The sequence below is a fragment of the Anopheles coluzzii genome, chromosome 2 (assembly GCF_943734685.1).
Source record: "Anopheles coluzzii chromosome 2, AcolN3, whole genome shotgun sequence".
In the NCBI taxonomy this organism is placed as follows: Eukaryota; Metazoa; Arthropoda; class Insecta; order Diptera; family Culicidae; genus Anopheles; species Anopheles coluzzii.
This window is the reverse complement of record NC_064670.1, coordinates 14,322,509-14,340,780: the sequence shown is the minus strand read 5'-3', so window position 1 is coordinate 14,340,780 and position 18,272 is coordinate 14,322,509. Positions and strand designations below refer to the sequence as shown.

The window sequence follows — 18,272 nt, the reverse complement described above, 5'->3', positions numbered from 1 at the left end:
CAACAGCAACAAGTCAAGCAAGAAGGAAGAATGTAAACAGCTCGTATCTATATTTCAATGGTTCCCCTTTCGGATGGAATCTCTTCTCCCGCTTAGAAAAACCCACGCGCTCGGTTCAGTTTGATTAAAGACATTTATTTACAAAAAATCTTTTCCTCCTTAGCTGTCTCGTTACCACAATAGTCGGGGCACTTTTGGCTGAAAAACCGTCTTTAGCACCTTTTTGCATTATGATCAATTGCGAAAGAAAAGATTTGTGGAACGATTTTTTCCTAACACTATGTGTGGTTCGCGTGCAGAATGGGAAGTTGCTCAGGCTCAGCAAGTGCACGGTTGAGAAAAGGAAAGAACATAGGATCTAAGCGACGTATTCTAACCTTTAAAGTGAATTTAAACTGATATGAAGTAATTGTGTAAATAATATCATTTGACATGATTTTCCAAAAAAGGAATAGAAAGAGCAGAGAGAAACAGACAGTAAAAGAAGGATAACACAAAAGATTGTTATGTGATCAGGCCACGTGCCGGAAAAGATGGATACAGTGCGCATTTCTGAGTGTACTACAAATACTGGCTTCCTGCTGGGATTTTGGGGACTGGGGGACCCCGGAAAGACATCTATCCTTTAAGCTCCTGCATCCGTTCTACGCTCCATCTGTATGTGTGTACGTGTGTGATTGTGTATGTATGTTTGTGTGTTTGAATGTGTGTGTGTGTGTATGATTGTTAACGCTAATGGCAGTATATTATCATTATTATGTGTAGCGTTTTATATTCGCAGCGACATCATCCCGACGTTGTTGCGCTTCCCCGCAACTTCTGCGTTGACTTCGACGTATGGGACGCGGGTCAGAAGAAGCGCCAGACTGATGCGTCTGGTAACCATCGCCGCGGTACTTACAAGCAAAACAATACAAACCCAAAAAACTAACTCATTCATTCATCCCATTCACTCACGCTCACACGCGGCTACTTCTCCCGCATACAACTAATTCCTCAGACACTCCATGCAGCAGGATCACGTCGCGCAGAGGACGCAACGCATCCAGTGCACTTCCTCACACATGTACACTTCGCGCAAGCATTCTTCCGTTTAAGACTACCGGCTCATTCTGGTTTTACACCCGCTTCCGACCAAAGTCCTCGATGATGTCGTACTCGGGCACATCGGGACTGCCGGTGTCGTAGTACGCGTAATCGTAGCTATCATCTTCCGGCGGCCGTTTCGTAATCGTGGCGTTCGGTGGGATCGTGGGCGCCTTGGAGAAGGGTCGGGGAGTGGCATTGCTGGTGCTGCCGCTACCCTTCGCCCCGTGGGACGACTTTGTCCGGCCCAAGGAGTCCTTGGAGTGGTGGTGCTGCTTGGACGATACCTTCGGCGTGACCGTTTCCAGCTGACCATCCTTCTGCTCCTTCCGTGCCGTTGTCGTTGGCTTGACCGAGGAGGACGAGAAGAACTCGTTGATCCGGGCGGCTGCCTGGCGGGCCCGCTCCAGTATCAGGTCGTTACCGCTCGCGGCAATGTTTTGCGAGTGTGCGGTGCGGAAGATTTCCTCCTCGTCGCTCGTGGAGAGCGATGCCAGTCCGTTGGTGTTGCGGGCCTGGGCAAGGGCGGCCGCCGCTTGTGCCTTCGCCTTGACGCGGTTCCGGTAGAAGTCTTTCTCGTACAGTTCGGGATGGTACTGCCCATCGTCCTCGTCGATTTCGGCCTGTGTTGGTTCCGGTTTCGCCGAGGTAACGACGATCGGGGATTGGGTGAGCGGGTTCGACACCTTGGCCACGGGTGGCTGGAAGAAGCGATTCGGTGCCGGTGGTGCGTTGGAAACAGTCGTGGTGGTAGTGAAGGGAGCACGGGTGGTGGTAGTGGTGGAGGTAGAAGTTACTGGGGGAATGGTGGGTATGTAGCCCGGATAGCGAGTCGTCACCGGAGCCGGCGCCTTCTCCGTTGTGGTGGTGCCGGTGCTGGTCGTGCTGGTGGTAATGCTGACCCGATCCGTGAACGGGGACTTCTCGAGCCCGATCACACTCTTCTGGTTGACGAACTGGAGCAGCGCCTTCTTGCTGATCGCGTTCGGTTTGAAGGTGGTCGGATTGTACTGATCCTTCGGGACGAGCGTGGAGAACTTCTTCACCGTCGAGGGCGTGTGGCCTTCGTTGCCGGAGCGCTGAATCGACTGGTAGCGATCCTTCGGGACGGCCTTCTGCACGATCGCCGGCGGGATGGTCGTGATGGCGGGTGCCACCGTGGACGGGTTGCTGAAGAAGGGATTCAGGAAGGAGCTCTGCTGTGGTGCCCGCTGTCGGAAGTTCGCCTGCGAAGGAGCGAATGTTGTTGGGGGTACTGGCGTCGTGGTCGTTGTAGTGGAGGTAGTCGTTGTGGTAGTACTGGTGCGACTACCCTGATACTCGTTGTAGTTGAACTGATTGAGCCGGTTCGGATCGACGTTGAACGTGCGCGACTGTGGACGGATACGTTGCGATTCCTGCGGCGTTGTCACGGCACCCTCATCGAACGAGCGTTCCGTTGCCCGATTCTCGAAGGTACTGCGCGGCCGGACGGTGGTCGTGGTCGTCAGGGCAGCGAAGAACTGGAACGGATTGTTAACCGGGGCCGAAGCGGACGTTGTGCTCGCGATCGGGGCCTGCTGGCGTGGCTGCGCGTTGAAGTTAAACTGTTGCTGCGGCTGGCTGAAGCTCGGCTGACGATCGTTCTGGGGCGAGGAGACGGTAATCTTGAAGTTGTTCGTGGCGGGCGGATTGCCTCCGAAACGCTGCTGTGGAGCCGGTTGGGTCGTGGAACTTGTGACCTGTTGAAGCTGTTGCTGCTGTTGCTGTGTGTTGAAGAACAGAGTGTTTCCTCGGCTTTGTGGCTGGGACGGTTGCTTAGCGAAGGGAGCCGGTGTGGAGACGATGGCCTGTCCGAAGGATGGTGCCTGGGCGGAAGACTGCTGGGGTTTCAGTACCGTCGTTGGCTGCTGCCGGAAGTTCGGGATCTTCGGAATGTCCACAAAGTCATCGGGTGTCGTCGTTTGTAGCTTGGTGTTTTGTTGGCGTGCGGGCTGCTGTTGCGGTTGCTGCAATTGCTGTCGTTGCTGTTGCGGTTGCTGCTGCTGTTGCGGCTGAAGCTGCTGTCGTTGCTGTTGCGGTTGCTGCTGCTGTTGCGGCTGAAGCTGCTGTCGTTGCTGTTGTGGAAACTGCTGCAGTGACTGGAATGGTTGTCGAGGTGGTGGTGGTTGCTGCTGCTGCTGCTGCTGCAGTTGCTGTCTTTGCTGTTGTAACTGTTGCTGGTGATTGAACTGCTGCTGGTTTGGTTGTCTCTGCTGCTGCTGCTGCTGCTGTTGGGGTTGCTTCGTCACACTAGCCGGTGTAGTACTGGTGCTCGGCTTCAGCTCATTGCGCAGCGCATTCAGATGATGGGCCCGAACACTTCCCCGACCACGATTGCGGCCCCGTGACGTTGCCTGAGTCGATGAGGCACGGTTCGCTCCGGTCGCCGCCGCCGTCGATCGGGGCGTCGTTGTCGACTTCCGGTACAGCTCCTCCTCGTAGTCTTCCTTACCATTGTTGCGGTTGTTGTAGAAGTGTGAGCTGTGCGATCCGCGGAAGATCTCATCATCTGGGTTGGCGAATTGGGTGACGTGCAGAACAGGTTGCAGCAGGACACATAAAAATGCGAGTTAATAATTGGAAAGATGGAAAAGAAAGCAAAAGAAAAACAACACAAAAACGGAAGCAAAATTAAGAAAGCGAGAAGAAATGAAAAAAAAGAAGAATAAATGGTTCCATTTAATAAGTGTGAAAACCCATCAGTAATCATTCAATTATCTTAGTTCGATCTGGTGGTGAATGATGAAGGAAAAAGCGAATGGTGCCACTCCCAACCCAGGCCCATTTGGGCCTGTGTGAGCCTTCCCAGATGCTAAAGTGGCATGCTGAGAGTGGAGGAAGCGTAGCGAGTCCGGTGTATGCTGTCAGCGTAACAGAAAGCCTTCACAGCCTGCGCCAGTGAGTGAAATGAAGCGCGTAATTATCAATCAGTCCAGTTTGCCAGTCTAGAAATAGTAGTTCGTGAGTCAAGTGTAACAGCTGATGGTCGAGCCCCGGGAAGGAAAACTTCCGGGTGTCAGATGTCCGTCCGGCAAAATGGGTAGCGATGGAGATCTTGGTTGAGGTTGATGATGATGGCGATGATGATGAAGACCTTAACTAAACACATTAGGCTACGTATTTACTGTTGAAGTCGTTGTGCTGCGCCGGACGGGACTGTGGCTGCTGCTGCTGCTGCTGCTGCTGTGGCGAACGCTGCTGTTGCGGCTGCTGCTGATGCTGCTGCGTTTGTGGTTGCCGCTGCTGTGGTTGGGGCTGCTGTTGCGGCTGCTGGGATCGTGCAAAATTGTTGGTGAAGGATGGCGTTGTGGTGCGCAGCTCGTCACCCGCTGGGCGACGATCGGCAGGTGTGGCCGTAGCTGCTGCCGCCGTCAGCTGACGGAAGTGCTGGGCCTGCAGGAGCTGCTGCTGATTCAGCAGCAGCTGGTGCTGCTTGTGTTCCGTGTGCTTTTGATGCAGCTTCGTCGGTGCTTGGCTCGTTTTGTAGAAGATGTTCTCCACCGGGGTGAACGGGGTGGTCGTTGTGGTCGTCGTCGTCGTGGTGGTGCTCGCCGTGGTGGAGGTGGTCGTTGTGGTCGGTGGCGTCACCGGTTGACGGAAGTATTGCTGGGGCTGCTGCGGATAGGACGGTTTCTGTACGCTTGGGATCTGATTTGGGCTCGGTGGTTGCTGTGGCTTGGAGCTCTGGTTAACAATGTACTGCTTGCTTCTTCGAGCATCGCCTGTAGAGTATGGAGATCGTCAGTTTGGTGGATCGAATCGAATGCAGTGTAGCAGTTGCAAATGTTTAACTGTAGCACGCAACGCATTACCTCATTGGCTCAAAATAGAAAAAAAAATAACATCAACTAAAAGACACTTACTCGTTTCGGCACGCTGCAGATGGAAGGTGGCCTCCTCTTCCTCGGCGAACGGTGCCCGCTTGCTCTCGAAACCGGAACCCAACCGGTAGAGGTCGAAGTTGTCACTACCGTAGTACAGTGTGGCCGCCTCACAGTCGACATCGCCCCAATCGGCACAGATCTGAGCTTCCTGATCGAAAGCCGTACCATTGGGACAGAGGAAGCGGAAATCTTGCACCTGTGCGTGTGTGTGTGTGTGTGTATGTGTGTATGAGGGGTTGAGAAGAAAAAAAGAAAAGTTTGAAAACAATTAAATTGTCATCGAACAAAGTCATCGTGGTAGAGGAATTTTCCTTTGCAAGATCAGTGAATACGTGGAGAGAAAGAAAGAAAAAAAACGGTCAAATTAATTTGTGAGAAGTTTTGATCGAGTGGTGGAGTCGTATCTGGAGAGTGGGCTAGAGCACCTAGGTGCGAGTAGCTTCGCAAGAACGCAAGAATGTAAAACAATAGAAAACCAACAAACAACACCTCACCACTCGGAGTCGGGGGCAGGTATTATTGGGTGAGGTGTGAAGTAAGCAATCGCTAGAGAGGTGGCGCAATACGGCACAAGAAGGCCACCTTGGTGCGTATCTCACTCATGGCGTACGAATTCGCACGCACTACCATTCGTGGTCTTGTTTTCTCTGTCTCCACTGATCTCCACTGACGCTGGAGCTTAACCCGCTGCTTGTGGAGGCTGAGGTAGGCACCAGCGGACAAAATACATCATCTTAGGGCTCGCTGCTCGGTGTAATTACCGACTGGCAAGGTTGTACACACGCGAGCGCACGTCGGCACGTCAGGTTTGATTCTCGTCGCCGCTCGTGGCTCTGTTTCTCAGACAGTGTGGCGCCGCCGCCGCCGCCGCTCGTAGCAAATGTTTAGCAAGCGCGGTAGCAAGCATTCATTCGACGGCAGATAAGATTGGGCGGCAGATAGGACGGGCAGCAGTAGGCTGTATTGCTGGCAGCGTACCAAACAGCTCTTGTGGCCACCGGCGCCCCAAAAGGTGGTGTGTGCGCACGTTCGGTGTGAATATGATGATTAATTGTGAGTTGGCGGGAGTTTGTTTCTCATGGGTTTTTTTAATGCTCCGTCCCCCAGTGAAGCAATCGGCGATTTGATTAACTACATCACCGCCACAGCACGGTGAAGGGAGTTTGAAAGGGTGGAGTTGAATTTGTGGGTTTTTGTGGGCACCACAATCCGTCTAAATAATCGTTTATTATTCATCGGGCACTGAGGGCAAATTATATAACGATCGTTGCTGAAACGATGGTTTCGTTTTCATTGCCATTAAGAAAAAGGCTCCAAAAAATGGATGATTCGCCCGAGACTGCGCGAAAACGATGCAACAGCAATAAAATGTAAACAGTTTCGTGTTTGATTGATAATAAAAAAACTGATGTGCAGATTGGTAAATTGTTTCTGCGGCCCAAACCGAAAGTGAAAGGAGGATGCTTCGCTAATTGAAAGTAACATTTCAACAACGATTTGCAATTTGAAATTCAACTTCCAAGATGCTTACCGGTAGCTGCTGTACTTGGACGCCTCTGAACGCCCATCTGCTCCACAATAACAAATTTGTGAGCAATTATCTCGACCGCTCATCGGGCAGTAACGGTGTGAACTTTAAATGTGACCTGATTTCGGTTTTCCGGTTGGAGGTTTGTTTTTCTTTTCTTTCTTCTTCTTCTTCTGTTTGCTTACCAAATAGCTGGGATTGTATCGTGGCGCCATTGTTGGAGGTTTTCATTTTTTTGGGTTTCGTTTGATCCACAACATGCTCTCGAGGAGATCGTAAAAGCCCGGATCTCCGTTTTTCGAGCCATAGCCGGGAAGGTGTGAAATGTGGGTCCGCATCGATCGACTTGAATTTGACTTGATTTTGAACATGTTTGCCATTTCGGTGTGACGTACACGACCTCACACGTTACGAAACGTCCTTTTCGGGTTGAACGTGGTAAAGCCTTGAAGCCGGCAAGAAAGATGCTGCCAGCTTGATCGTAAACTATTACGAAGCCAAATTTAAAACAAAGTGTTTATGGTGTATCACTTCACCCCTCCACTGCTGCGGGTTCGATTTGATGCAAAACTAAAGATAACTCCTACTGGAGGTCTCTTCTCGGAGTGTGTGTGTTTGTCTCATTATCTATTCCATCGTTGGCATTTACCAGAGCCCGACTTATGGAATGCATCGTGCAGCTTACAGGAGCGTATACAAACAGCGTGCCACTCTTTAGATCATGCCAAACACACCCCTACCGGAGGTGTGGACGTCCTTGGGTGTTTGGAAAGGACTCCGCCTGGTGTTACATGAGTTCCGCTATTTTTTTGTGTTGGCATGGTGACTTGACACCTGATCGTGCAAAATGTGTGTCCGTTTGTGAGTGGATAGATCACGCTGGTGCAAGGACGTCCCGCTGATTCACACACACACACATAGTGGCCACAGGTGGCCATAAGCAATGAGATGCTGAAAAAAAACGCAACCGGCAAGCGACAATAGAAAATCGTGTGGCAAAGGGGCGACAATCCGCGAGAGGCTCGAAAGGCACGAGCCCCAACTGGAGGTTCGAGAAGTCAACGAGCGTCAACCCACCCTTTGATGGAGCAAACCCACCCCCTTGATGATGCCATGCTCGTGGCACTCTCGTCCCTCCACCCGCTCTCCAGCCGCATGCATAGCTTCTACAGGCCGCAAACGCTTCACGCTAAAGGTCACGAGAGTCTCTTGGGAACGGCCGTTCGGCTGACGGAGCGGAGACGATCTGCTGACGATGGTGCGGCCGTCCCACCGTGCGGCACCATCCAAGCTCAACCCAACGTCATCGATTATGTGAAGCGTTTATTTTAGCCGTGGTTTTGTTGCTGTTTTGTTTCTCCGTTCGGTTGCGTTGCTCCTACACGATTAGGAGCGAGCGACCCCCTTTTTCGGCATAGTGGGGTCAACGAGTGGGGTCGCTGAGGTTGTGAGAATTTGTGACTGTTTTTTTTTTGGTGGAGAACATGTCCCCCCCGTAAACTTCATACTTACACCGACACCGGCCACCTTCACGCACACGTGAAACATCTGGCATTGCGTTTCCGAGTCCGCGTAGTACCCGCCGAGGATCTTGTCCCGGCAGGTGAAGCCCGTCTTGGGCATGTTGTCCAGGCTGTAGCGCGGTCCGGGCAGGAACTGTCCATTGTTGCTTACGATTGCGGCGACCATCAGAAGGGCTGGGAAGTGGAGGGCGAAGAAGAAGATTATTAGAAATAATTTACGATCATGCGACAAAGCGGGTATCGTTCGAAAAGGTAGGAGACACTGCAGTCCTCCCAAGGCATAGAATAGCTCCAAGCATTCTGCGCGACCTACCAGCTTAACATTTAGAAGATGTTCTGCACCGAACCGAAAGGTCGGCAAATGCTTCACGAGAATGTAGCAAAGAGCAAAGATTTGTGTGTGTGTGTGCAACGGCCTTTACTGCCACCCAAACGACTGCTCTTAGACATTTCCTGTGACACAACGCGAGACCCTCTCCCCTTTGGTTATGGTTGGCGGCTAATGTCACCAGCGCCCTAATGTCGACCTAATGCCGATTCGATAGCGAATATTTGGAAGGTGTATCGGTACAACCGAAACGGAGGGGCTGTCCCCTTGTTCTGTGTGTGTGTTTTTTTGTCTGTGCCCCATGTTTTATGCAAATCGCAACCGAGCGATCCTCATGATGATGATCTTCGGTTTGGTATTACAATGGTGCTCTCCAAGCTGTCGCTCCACCATTGTTGTTCGATCCGAGAAGGGGTTTCCAGCACTGCATGCAACAGAAACATCTTCAGCGGTCGTCTTCTGAGTCGCTATTATTGGCCTCTATTTGGTTTAGAAAGAAACGAAACAAAAACAAAACAAAAAACGAAGCGAACGAAGCGCAGTGCGCGTGACCGGTTGCGGCAGCGTAGCTTCTTAAATGCTGCAGCATCCCTTCCGGTTATCACGATTTAGGTGTAATGATTGCCAGACCTACCACTGCGATGCTTGGGTCCCAAGCTTGCTGCTACCCTGCTCGCGGTTAGTCGTTTAGTTACAATTTGGTTTCGTTTGTTTCAACGACGTTTCCGTGAAAGTTGACCTTTTTTATGCGCGCTGTTTGACCTATTGGGTGGTGAGGTCTGGTAGCAAATCCTCTGTTGGGGGGTTTGCTTGTATGGCTGTGTGTTACAACGGTTACAATAGAAAACAGTGAGCGATGTCCTCCGATCTTGCTTCCTGATCGATTCGCTTGGACGGCTGTAACACCGCCACAGTGACTCCGGTGCGCCATAAGACCACGAACCTTACTGTCCGTCACCCGGTTGACATTGGGTGCAGCAGCAAAAAACCGTACACCAACCAACGTGTTGCACAATCTGTGTGCGTAGCTTTATCGAGATTGAGTGCGAGAATCATCCGCTCCCGCTTTGCGGGTTTTGGGGACCAAACGGTCCCCTCATTAAGCTGTCCATTGTGTCCATCAGCTACGCGAAGACGGACGGAAAGCGTCCCTTTCAGTACTACACGCTCCAGTGCCACGGCTAGCCCCAGCTGTCAACGGTCGTGCCTCTGCCTCCCACAGTCAGAGGGATACCCCCGCAGTCGGACATTTAACCTCATGCTCATTACCCAATTACGGAGGATCGCGGCGAAGCTTTGGCGAGGGTGAGCAGTTTTGTTTTATGTAGACGTGCCCGCAGTGCTTTGCCCGCTGCTACCGTTAGCGCTACCGTTTTGTATGCCTTTCCCTGGCTAAGCTCAACAACACCATCCTCCCGATTCTACAAATGGACGGACATCACATCGCTGTAAGGCGCTGCAACAAAAAAACCGAATGCTCCTCACGCGCACAATTACCACCGCACTTTGGCTGGTTTGGTAGATGATGGTGATGATCTTATTTCGACATTGCACAGCAGCAGCAGGTTGATTTCGATGCTGTGATGCTTCGACATTTCGTTCCGAAGGTCACCGCAGCGATGGAATGCCAAAAATGGTGCGCACATAGGTTGTTAGGCACGCTACTCAAAATGGAAGTGAATTGTGTTCGGACGGTACGGCGACAGAATGAGGGTATTTAAAAATGTAACAAATTTGATTCGTTATGAAAATAGCTTTATGCATACAGTATGCACTGTATGATCAATGATGGGCCATTAGAAGGATTATAAAACGTAGGTAGGAGGCACCGGGAAATGTTTTAGTAAATATGTATAAAATATAATTATAAGTTGAATAACATTTGCAGCGTTTAGAATATGTAAAAGGTGAAAAATTGAAACCTAATTTTTAAATAAAATGAAAATCCATTAAACCGATATCAAACTGTAAGACAAACTGTAATAATAGTATTAGTTTAACGAAAAAGATGAATAAATAGGAGCATAATAATCCAATTAGAAGATTTCAAATTAGAACAAAAGACAACAAGAAAAAAGCAAAATGCTTAAAAATTAACAAGAATGCACATTATTTGAAAATAACAGTATTTAGTAAGGCATAATCGGTTATTAAAAATACTTCCTCACACAACCACCAGTATTGAACTAAAATTTAAACTGAGGCCATAAGAACTCTTTTGTAGTAGCGATCGGTGTATAATCTTCGTGTATAACAGTATACCAGTTCCATGTTATAATCCCGGAATTTTAATATTCCATTCCAAACACGCCTGGAATAAAGTGCACCCGGTATTATAAATGACTCCTAAGTCAAAGTATTACACAACCGCTAAATAGATATTATTTATCAGCCATATCTGATCCATGCTGCGGAGTAGTTTACAGCGAATATAAATCATCCATTTCGTTCGTTTGTGTTTTTTTTTCAAACGGCATGAAGAACCTCCCAAACATGCCCGCCGGTACCAAACCGCAACGCAATGCAAGCGATGCAGGATCGCTCGTTTACATTAAACGGCGCCGAAAAATTCCAGCCCCACTGCACTTTCGCAGTAAGACGGTGAATGCTCCGAAAGCGATGCAGCGATCGGTCCGTTGCGCTGGTATGATTGATGAACACCACCAACAGTCGCTCGGTGCGATCTTTTTACCTGCATTCGCGGATTGAACTCACGGGGCTCATTATTTTTGCTCCAACAATCCAGCATTGCGCACCATTGGCAGTTAGGGTCCGCACGGTAAATTGAATGATTGCTTCCATTCCAGCTGAGGCATCCGTGCGGAGGGTGGCCTCCCTACAGCCGTGGTCGCAGGCGGCGAAAAATGCAAACCAACGAGGGAGCGAAGAGGGCCGATGCCAAGAAACTGCAATCCAGTGGCGAAAGCCACGGTAACGTGGTTTTCCTCCCCAATTACACCATCCGAAAAAAAGTCGGCAGCTGGTTGAGCTGGTTTCGTCGGTTCGTGTAGGAGCGTTTTGCATGCGCGTACGTCCAGCACGTGTCCAGCAGAAGAAAAACAAAAAAAAAGCCCCAAACAATGCATACATTGGCGCACGGTGGAGGTCACCGGAGGCCACCGAACTGGACCGACCGGGCGGGGGGGTTGGACCGGACCAGATACGTGGACGGGCTGGCGTGATGATGAATGGAATCGTTGCTGCATTCGCCACATGGACGTCGCGACCGCTCGGCGCAATGCAAGCCGAGCCGTTGCACACCCTGCTGATGCTTTCTTGCAGCATCAGTACCGAGATCCGCAGATCCACAACACTAGGCGGTGTGTTGTAAGGCTGTAAGCAACTGGCGGTAAAATAAATTACAGCACCCATCGTGGAGTGGAGAGTGTTTGAACAGAGCGGGTGTACGGCGATTTTTTGGAACGGGGCTAAGGAATTTTCGGTAGCGCGCCGTTACGCAGTTACGCATCGCGATCATGGTCACAAGGTCAACTGGGCCGTTTATGCGCGCGGTGGCCGACCACTGCCGGTGTGGCGCTGGTTAGATCGGTAGCGGTAATTAGCGAAAAGGTGAGCTGATCTTCGGCATGAGCGCCCAAATGCGGTTGCGCACGGGGTGATGAGAACCGTGGGAGTCGTTTGCGGCCGGCCGGTGTTGCATAATCACGCGATCGCGGCTGCAATCGAGCTCGCGGGGGGATGCTTCCGAGCGCAAAACCCAGCAAGAAAACAATTGCAGCTCACGAGCACGATCAGCCCACGGGGGTTTGAGGTTGATGCATTCATGGCGAAGTGTGGCAGAGTGCGGGCCTGAGAGCGCCAAGAGATGTTGTGGAGAGGAGTTGTGCTGGATGAAGCATATTACGACTACGGCGGTCAAAGGTGATGTGTGATCGTAAGGCACGCTTCATCCTTTTGATCGTCAAGATCAGCTTATCCAATCGACCTGATTGACCTTTGGTCAATTCTAAGTGCACGTACCACAATACACAAACAAAAAGGAAACACAACATCAACCGTACCAGCGATCACGTTGTGTAATGATGCGTTAGCTCCCCACAAAACGTGAAGGTTCGTCTTCTGCCGATTAACACGTGGAAAAATCTTTCGATTTGTATCACCACCTGAAATCTTTCCTCTCCAGTCCTTCAATTAAGGGTTCGAAGCGAAGGTTGGGGATGGTTCACCAACGATCGGGATGGAATGCCATGTTCACACCCATTCACTTTCCTCTTATCTTGCAAACGAAGCGGCGGAAGCGAACGTTGCACACGAAAATCCCACCCCATTCCGTAATCAATCAGCGCCAGCGGTTTAGGGTTATGATCATTATGTTTTAATTTATGTGTCTTTTTTGTTGTTGCTTCATTCCAATCCCCCCATCTTGCAGGGTGCGAGAGTTCATTATCAGCGCACAAGTGTTCCGCCCTTTGGGTTGCCGTTTGGCGGCGGATGAAGATTGTGCCGCGATTAGCGCTGGAATCCAATCCCAGATTGCCAGCTCGCAGCTGAGAATGTGTAGCTAGCTTGCCTTGCATGGTGCTGGATCGACCAGCTGTGTTGGTGGTAATAAATTAACGCCCCAGCTGCATCGGAAAGATCCGACCCGCAGCCAAAGAACACTTCGCGCGCGCGCGTGTGTGTCTAGTTGTTTGCTAACGAGGTCAATTATGTAATGCCGTTTGTAACCGATTGGGATCGGAAGTAGGATTTTAGCCGAGGGTTTTTTTGCTTCACCACCCCTTCGACCATTGTATGGAAAGCAGCGGTAACGAAAGCTGCCAAGCGAGCCTATGCCTATGCAGTGCAAATCGCTACTCATAATGATGCGGCTGTAATTTATGCTCGTAAAAAAACAGGCATCATCAGCATGCTTCTTTTCGCTTGGGAAATTGGGTAAAGCAATGCGAGCGGGCGAGCGGGCGTGCGGGCAAAAGGATTGGAAAACAATGCAGCCGGAGTTGTGATTAAAGCATGGTAAAGCAAATTATTGTAATTCAACAAATTGTCGATTAATCACAGTGCAGGCGAAAGTGCCAAAGGTTATGCGATGCGTTTTCGGAGGGGGCGGCTGTGGGGTTGGGTTTTGAAAATATTATTAAATTAAATTAATATGCTTGATGTGGCACTTGGCAGCGACAAGCAGCGGGGAAACCCATGGTACCAAGGAAATGAGTTGTTTTGTGAAGGGGCTTTGAGGTTGCATAATTGCGCTTGCAATGATTGTTTGATTTGTTTTGTTTTTATTAAGCAAAACGCGCAATTTAAAGATTGAAATAAATAATTATGTGGTTGTGTACAATTACAGTGAATACGTACAGAAGGCTACAACCAACAAAATGGATCGAATGCTTCGCTTTCGAGCCTTTCAAATGCTCTTGTGTTGAACGTAAAAAGCTATTTTTCTCCAAGTAAAGTTGTCTAGAGTACAGAGCAAGAGGCGCTTAATGAATCCGTACAGTAAAGGTCTCGTTGCGTGGCTGCATGAGTCATTTCAAATGAGCTTCTCCTACAAATTCCTGCCTATTGCACGGAAGTTGGGAAACACGGCGCTACCTATGCAGTAACGTTCGTTGCTTCATTTCCCCACACGCGCTCCGGTGGCGCGGGTGTACGTTTGAGAGTTTCCCCATCAAGCGGACGAGTTAAAGTTAGAGGAATACATACATACAGACCTGCCGCCCCCTGCTTGAGCACATAAAACTAGCATCACAGACCCGGTGGGTCGCGCGGTTTTCAACAAGCCACCCCAAAAACCAGAGGCACCGCTGGATGAAATAATTCTTGCAACCGATCCGACCCGCTGCAGCTTCGTCCATTAATTTGCTCGCATTTCAAATCGTGGCACGCTCCGGCTCCGGAGTGGAGAACCAGCCGCGGGTTGATATTTGTTTGAAGATGTACCCTCAAGGTTAGCAGCGGCACCGAAAGGGATTGCGGTTTGCCGTAAAGTTCATTTCTTCACGCGATCACCGCGGGATGCGCTGTGCGGCCGCATTGCCCAAGCCTAATGGAATTGGGGGTTTGGGAATGGGACAAGAATTTTTCTCACGATCGGTTGTAACGCCACCAACGCCGATCAATGCCCTCTTTCCCTCCCTCGGTTCGAATGTGCGCTCGTGTCCGGGTTGATTGCTATTTTACCGATACAAACGACCGCAGAAAGGATGAGTACGGTTCTCGATGAGCAGTTTGGTTTATTTTTTGTTCGTGCTACCGAATGCGAGCAGAGTGGCCTTTTCTTGGTGGCGCACGAATAGCTTTGCTCGATTGCGCATGCCCTCGAGCGCGTGCGCGCTTTTTTAAAAGGTCGGCAAAGGTGTCAAAATGCTGATTAAAAATCGACTTCGAGCAGACACGGGTGGGGAACGGTCGGCGATGATGGTATTATTACAGGCGGTGGTGCCGATCGTGCGATCTTCCTGAGCGTAATAGGCAAATCCGGCAAAGGAAATTGCGGGGTCGAACGTTCAAGGTTGTAGGTCGAGCGGGTGTGTTTGATCCATCCCGGCCTAGCACTCCAAGAAAGGTGGATGCCAAGGTACTGCCTTTTTTTTCGGTGCAGGGGCGAGAAGACGCGATCCAGATCGTTAAAGACGAAACCTTTAATTGCGACATTGAGAGCGGGGCGGCGAATCGTAAACCAAGGCCGGATGTAAATTTCCTGTGACAGTGACAGTTTTGATGCGTCTTGAGCTGATTAGGATGAGCAGGGCCACGCGAAAGGTCAGCGGAGATTGCATCTTCCTGTGCGGCATAATTACATGGGCGTGTGTGGTGCTTCACTCTCAACAAACAAGATAATGTTGGGGAAGATCCGGCCTTATATCAGGAGGATCACGGTAAAACGTCGTTTTTAGGGTCAGTTTTGCTAGATAGTCGCTAATAAATGTTAACAACTACTCTATGTTATCAGCACGCTATCTAAATGCACATTCGCATCAACTTTGTCAATTAAATCAACAGGAAAAGGACACTCATCTCTGCCTTAAATTCAAGATTGTGCCACCTTTTGGAAATAAAGCGCACCAATAAAACACCCATACAACGCTCATCAAAAAGCAAGCCCACACCTATCACACTCCCGACCAGGCTGTGCCGTTCGGGTGTTGATCGCGATTCTTCAACACCCACGAGCAGGTCTTCAAGATTGGGATGGGAAGCATTTGCATATCCAGGGAGTTGCAATTTGCCCGCACGACTAATGGTTGTACGGTGCGGAAAAAATGGTGTCGAAATGTGTCGTGATCGTGGATCGTTGGTATATAGCAGCGATCGAGTGAAGTTGAAGATCGATTCAAAATACCTCAGCATAATGTTGCATGTTGCAAGTGACTACCGAGTGACTTTATTTGTTGTTGTTAATATTCTGCGTGGGCTAGAACAGTTTTGCCAAGGCTTCGCTAATTGGTTTCAGTGTTGCAATGCTTCGCTGCACAATAATTGGAAGCTTTGAAGCGTTGAGATCAATCTCGGAATACAGTGTGCTGCTTGTGAATCATAATTTGGAGCTATGGCTTTGCAGTTTGATGTCTATGACATAGACCTTATATTATCGTGCTTTAAATGAAGGAAATGACTTACCCGTGCAAAGTGTAAGCTGCTGCATCAGCGCCATCATGTCTCGAGCGCAATGCCTGCTGCTCAGTGTTCGGACGAATGCCACAAATACAGCTCCTGGGCGATATTCTCCAGCAGTTCTGGAACCAAGACAATCCTCTCACCGGGGCACCGTTTGCCAACAGCAAGCTTGAGCTTTAGTACACTTCCACTCCTCACCGTGCAAAATTGGTGGCACTTTTCTATCCCGAATCCACAGAACCCTTCAATCACTATCCCACTAAAACGTACGTTCTATTCACTATCACTATCGTTTGCTATTTAATTGGTTTTTTGTTTTTTTTTGCAGACACAAAAAATAATAAACACTTAAAACGTCGTCACCATTAAGCGCACGATCGAGATGGTCATCTCTTTAAACAGAAACCTAGGAAAAAACATTGGAAAAACTACGACAAATAAGTGAACTACAATTCGGAAGGTACACACAACGAGTAGTACACGTAAGGTTTCACTCAACCGGAAGTTCTGAGAACCGTTTCACTGGCACCGTAAATCATAACTGACAGCGAGGCACGGACCACGGAGCCCTGAAGTTCGGAACACTGAACCGTCCACCGTCACTGGCTGTCAACTGCGGTTCTGTCCTCTGTACGTGCGGGAGGGGACACCTTAGAGCCTTCTCACATTCGCGCCCACGTGAAGTGCATTCCATCGCCCGGTGGCTGTGGAATGCATTTCCCGGGGTGCGAAGCGAGTTCTCGTGGCGTGGGACGTTCCACGTCGATGTGTTGACGGTTTATGATGGTGGAAGGCAGTGAAGGCGGACGGACACAGAACACAATGCGCTGCAGACACCTGCTGCAATCGGGGTTTTATTTCCACCGTTCCGTTAGTGCGCGGGGAGGAAAAACTTGCAGCAAATAGTTGCAGCCAGCAGTTCTGGGAAAACGGCTCAACTGAGCCCCGTGAATCGGAGAAAGAACCGGCGTTGGGGGCCATTGTTGGGGAGGGCGAGTGATTTATTGTTTTCTGCAGAAACAGTATGTTCGCACGTTAGTGCTGCTGGGGGGGCTTCCGATAATCGGGGCCCTAATTCACAATTTGATTGCACAAAACCGAGCCCCGAGGGCGGAGCGATTCTTCTAAGGTGCTGCACTTATTCTTCCACTTGATAAGTCGCTGGCAGCTGCTAGAACGTTGTGGTACTAGTAGAGTAGTTGAAACTCCTCGAAACCTAACAGCAACTGTACACTCTGGGTTCTGGGCTCTGCACAACACAAAAGAAACGGGTGCGAAACGTTACCGAGCGGGCGTCCGGATGTCTAACACTGGTGGGCATCCGTGAGGCACTGTGTTTAGCGCTCGATCCCCCGAGCTCGACTGCACTTTCCTGCGGTTAGTATCGAAGTGATGCGAGCTGAAAATGAAAGGAAGAGCTAAGACCGACCGACATCTTCAGCGCCTGATCCCCGCTGGCTTTTCTGACGGCGCGAGTGTCTGTCTGTGTGTGTGTGCGAGAGAGAGAGAGGGAACTTGCCAGTGATCGTGCAGCTCGGGTACTGCGGGCGAAGATGCTGCGCTATGCTATAGCTTCTTCATCGCAACCCTCCCAGACCCCAGATCTGGGTACTACACCAGTAGGAGGGGATCGGTTCATCTGCTCCCCTGTTTCTGGTGCCAACGCTTCTCGGGTCGCGTAATGGGTCGTACTTTTTGTTGTGTTACGATCTGCAACAAGCGTGGCCTCGGGTGATCGAAACGGCAACCCTTCATTGCCGCGCTAGCGGCGGGAGACATTCTGATCGTTTGGCTTACTCGCTCGGGGCTGTTTGCGAGTACGTGTGTGTATGTATGGTTTATTATTTTCTAACATGGATTTAGTTTTTCTTAGTGAACCGTGCCTAAAGATGGCATACGTGGCACAGTGAAGCGTGACTTTTGAGGGCTTCGGGAGGCGAAGAGTGGTCTTGTAGAAGACTAAATGTTAGTGGTGACGCTGCGCGGGGTGTCTGCATTGGGGATGATCTTGTCTCGACGGTTGGTGACAAATTCCGGATACTGGAGCATCGTTACAGTTCATTTGCCTTGTGACTTTTAATGGTGGATCTGTGTATTTTGTCTAAGGTCATTTGAAATACGAGTCTGGATGTACAAAAGAGCAATGATGTGGAAAGTATTAAATTGATTGTTTTAATGCGCTTCTTGAATTCTAAACATCAAGTAAACCTTTTGATGATTCTGGAGTCGATTTCGATATTTTTTTCACAATTTAACAAAAAGTGACCTTTTTGGATCTTTTTGGTTGTTGTTGTTTGTTGGTGTTTCAAAACAATATTTTA

The 18,272-nt window shown here is 49.9% G+C and overlaps 1 protein-coding gene across 4 annotated transcripts; it reads right to left on the bottom strand.

The window, feature by feature from the left end:
• Positions 1-675: 675 nt before the first annotated feature.
• Positions 676-17,422, bottom strand: LOC120951638 (uncharacterized). Of its 4 annotated transcripts, none has more exons than XM_040370443.2 (6): positions 17,237-17,422; positions 15,955-16,379; positions 8,032-8,216; positions 4,971-5,187; positions 4,233-4,829; positions 676-3,616 (listed from the first exon to the last, which is right to left on the bottom strand). In XM_040370443.2, the coding sequence occupies exons 2-6, from the start codon at positions 15,989-15,991 to the stop codon at positions 1,119-1,121; spliced, it is 3,534 nt and encodes a 1,177-aa protein (XP_040226377.2). In that variant the 5' UTR covers positions 15,992-16,379; positions 17,237-17,422; the 3' UTR covers positions 676-1,118. The 4 variants fall into 4 exon arrangements, with proteins under 4 accessions (XP_040226377.2, XP_040226378.2, XP_040226379.2 ...); XM_040370444.2 differs by having other exon boundaries at positions 15,955-16,357; positions 17,237-17,421; XM_040370445.2 differs by lacking the exon at positions 17,237-17,422 and adding an exon at positions 16,451-16,647.
• Positions 17,423-18,272: the final 850 nt, after the last annotated feature.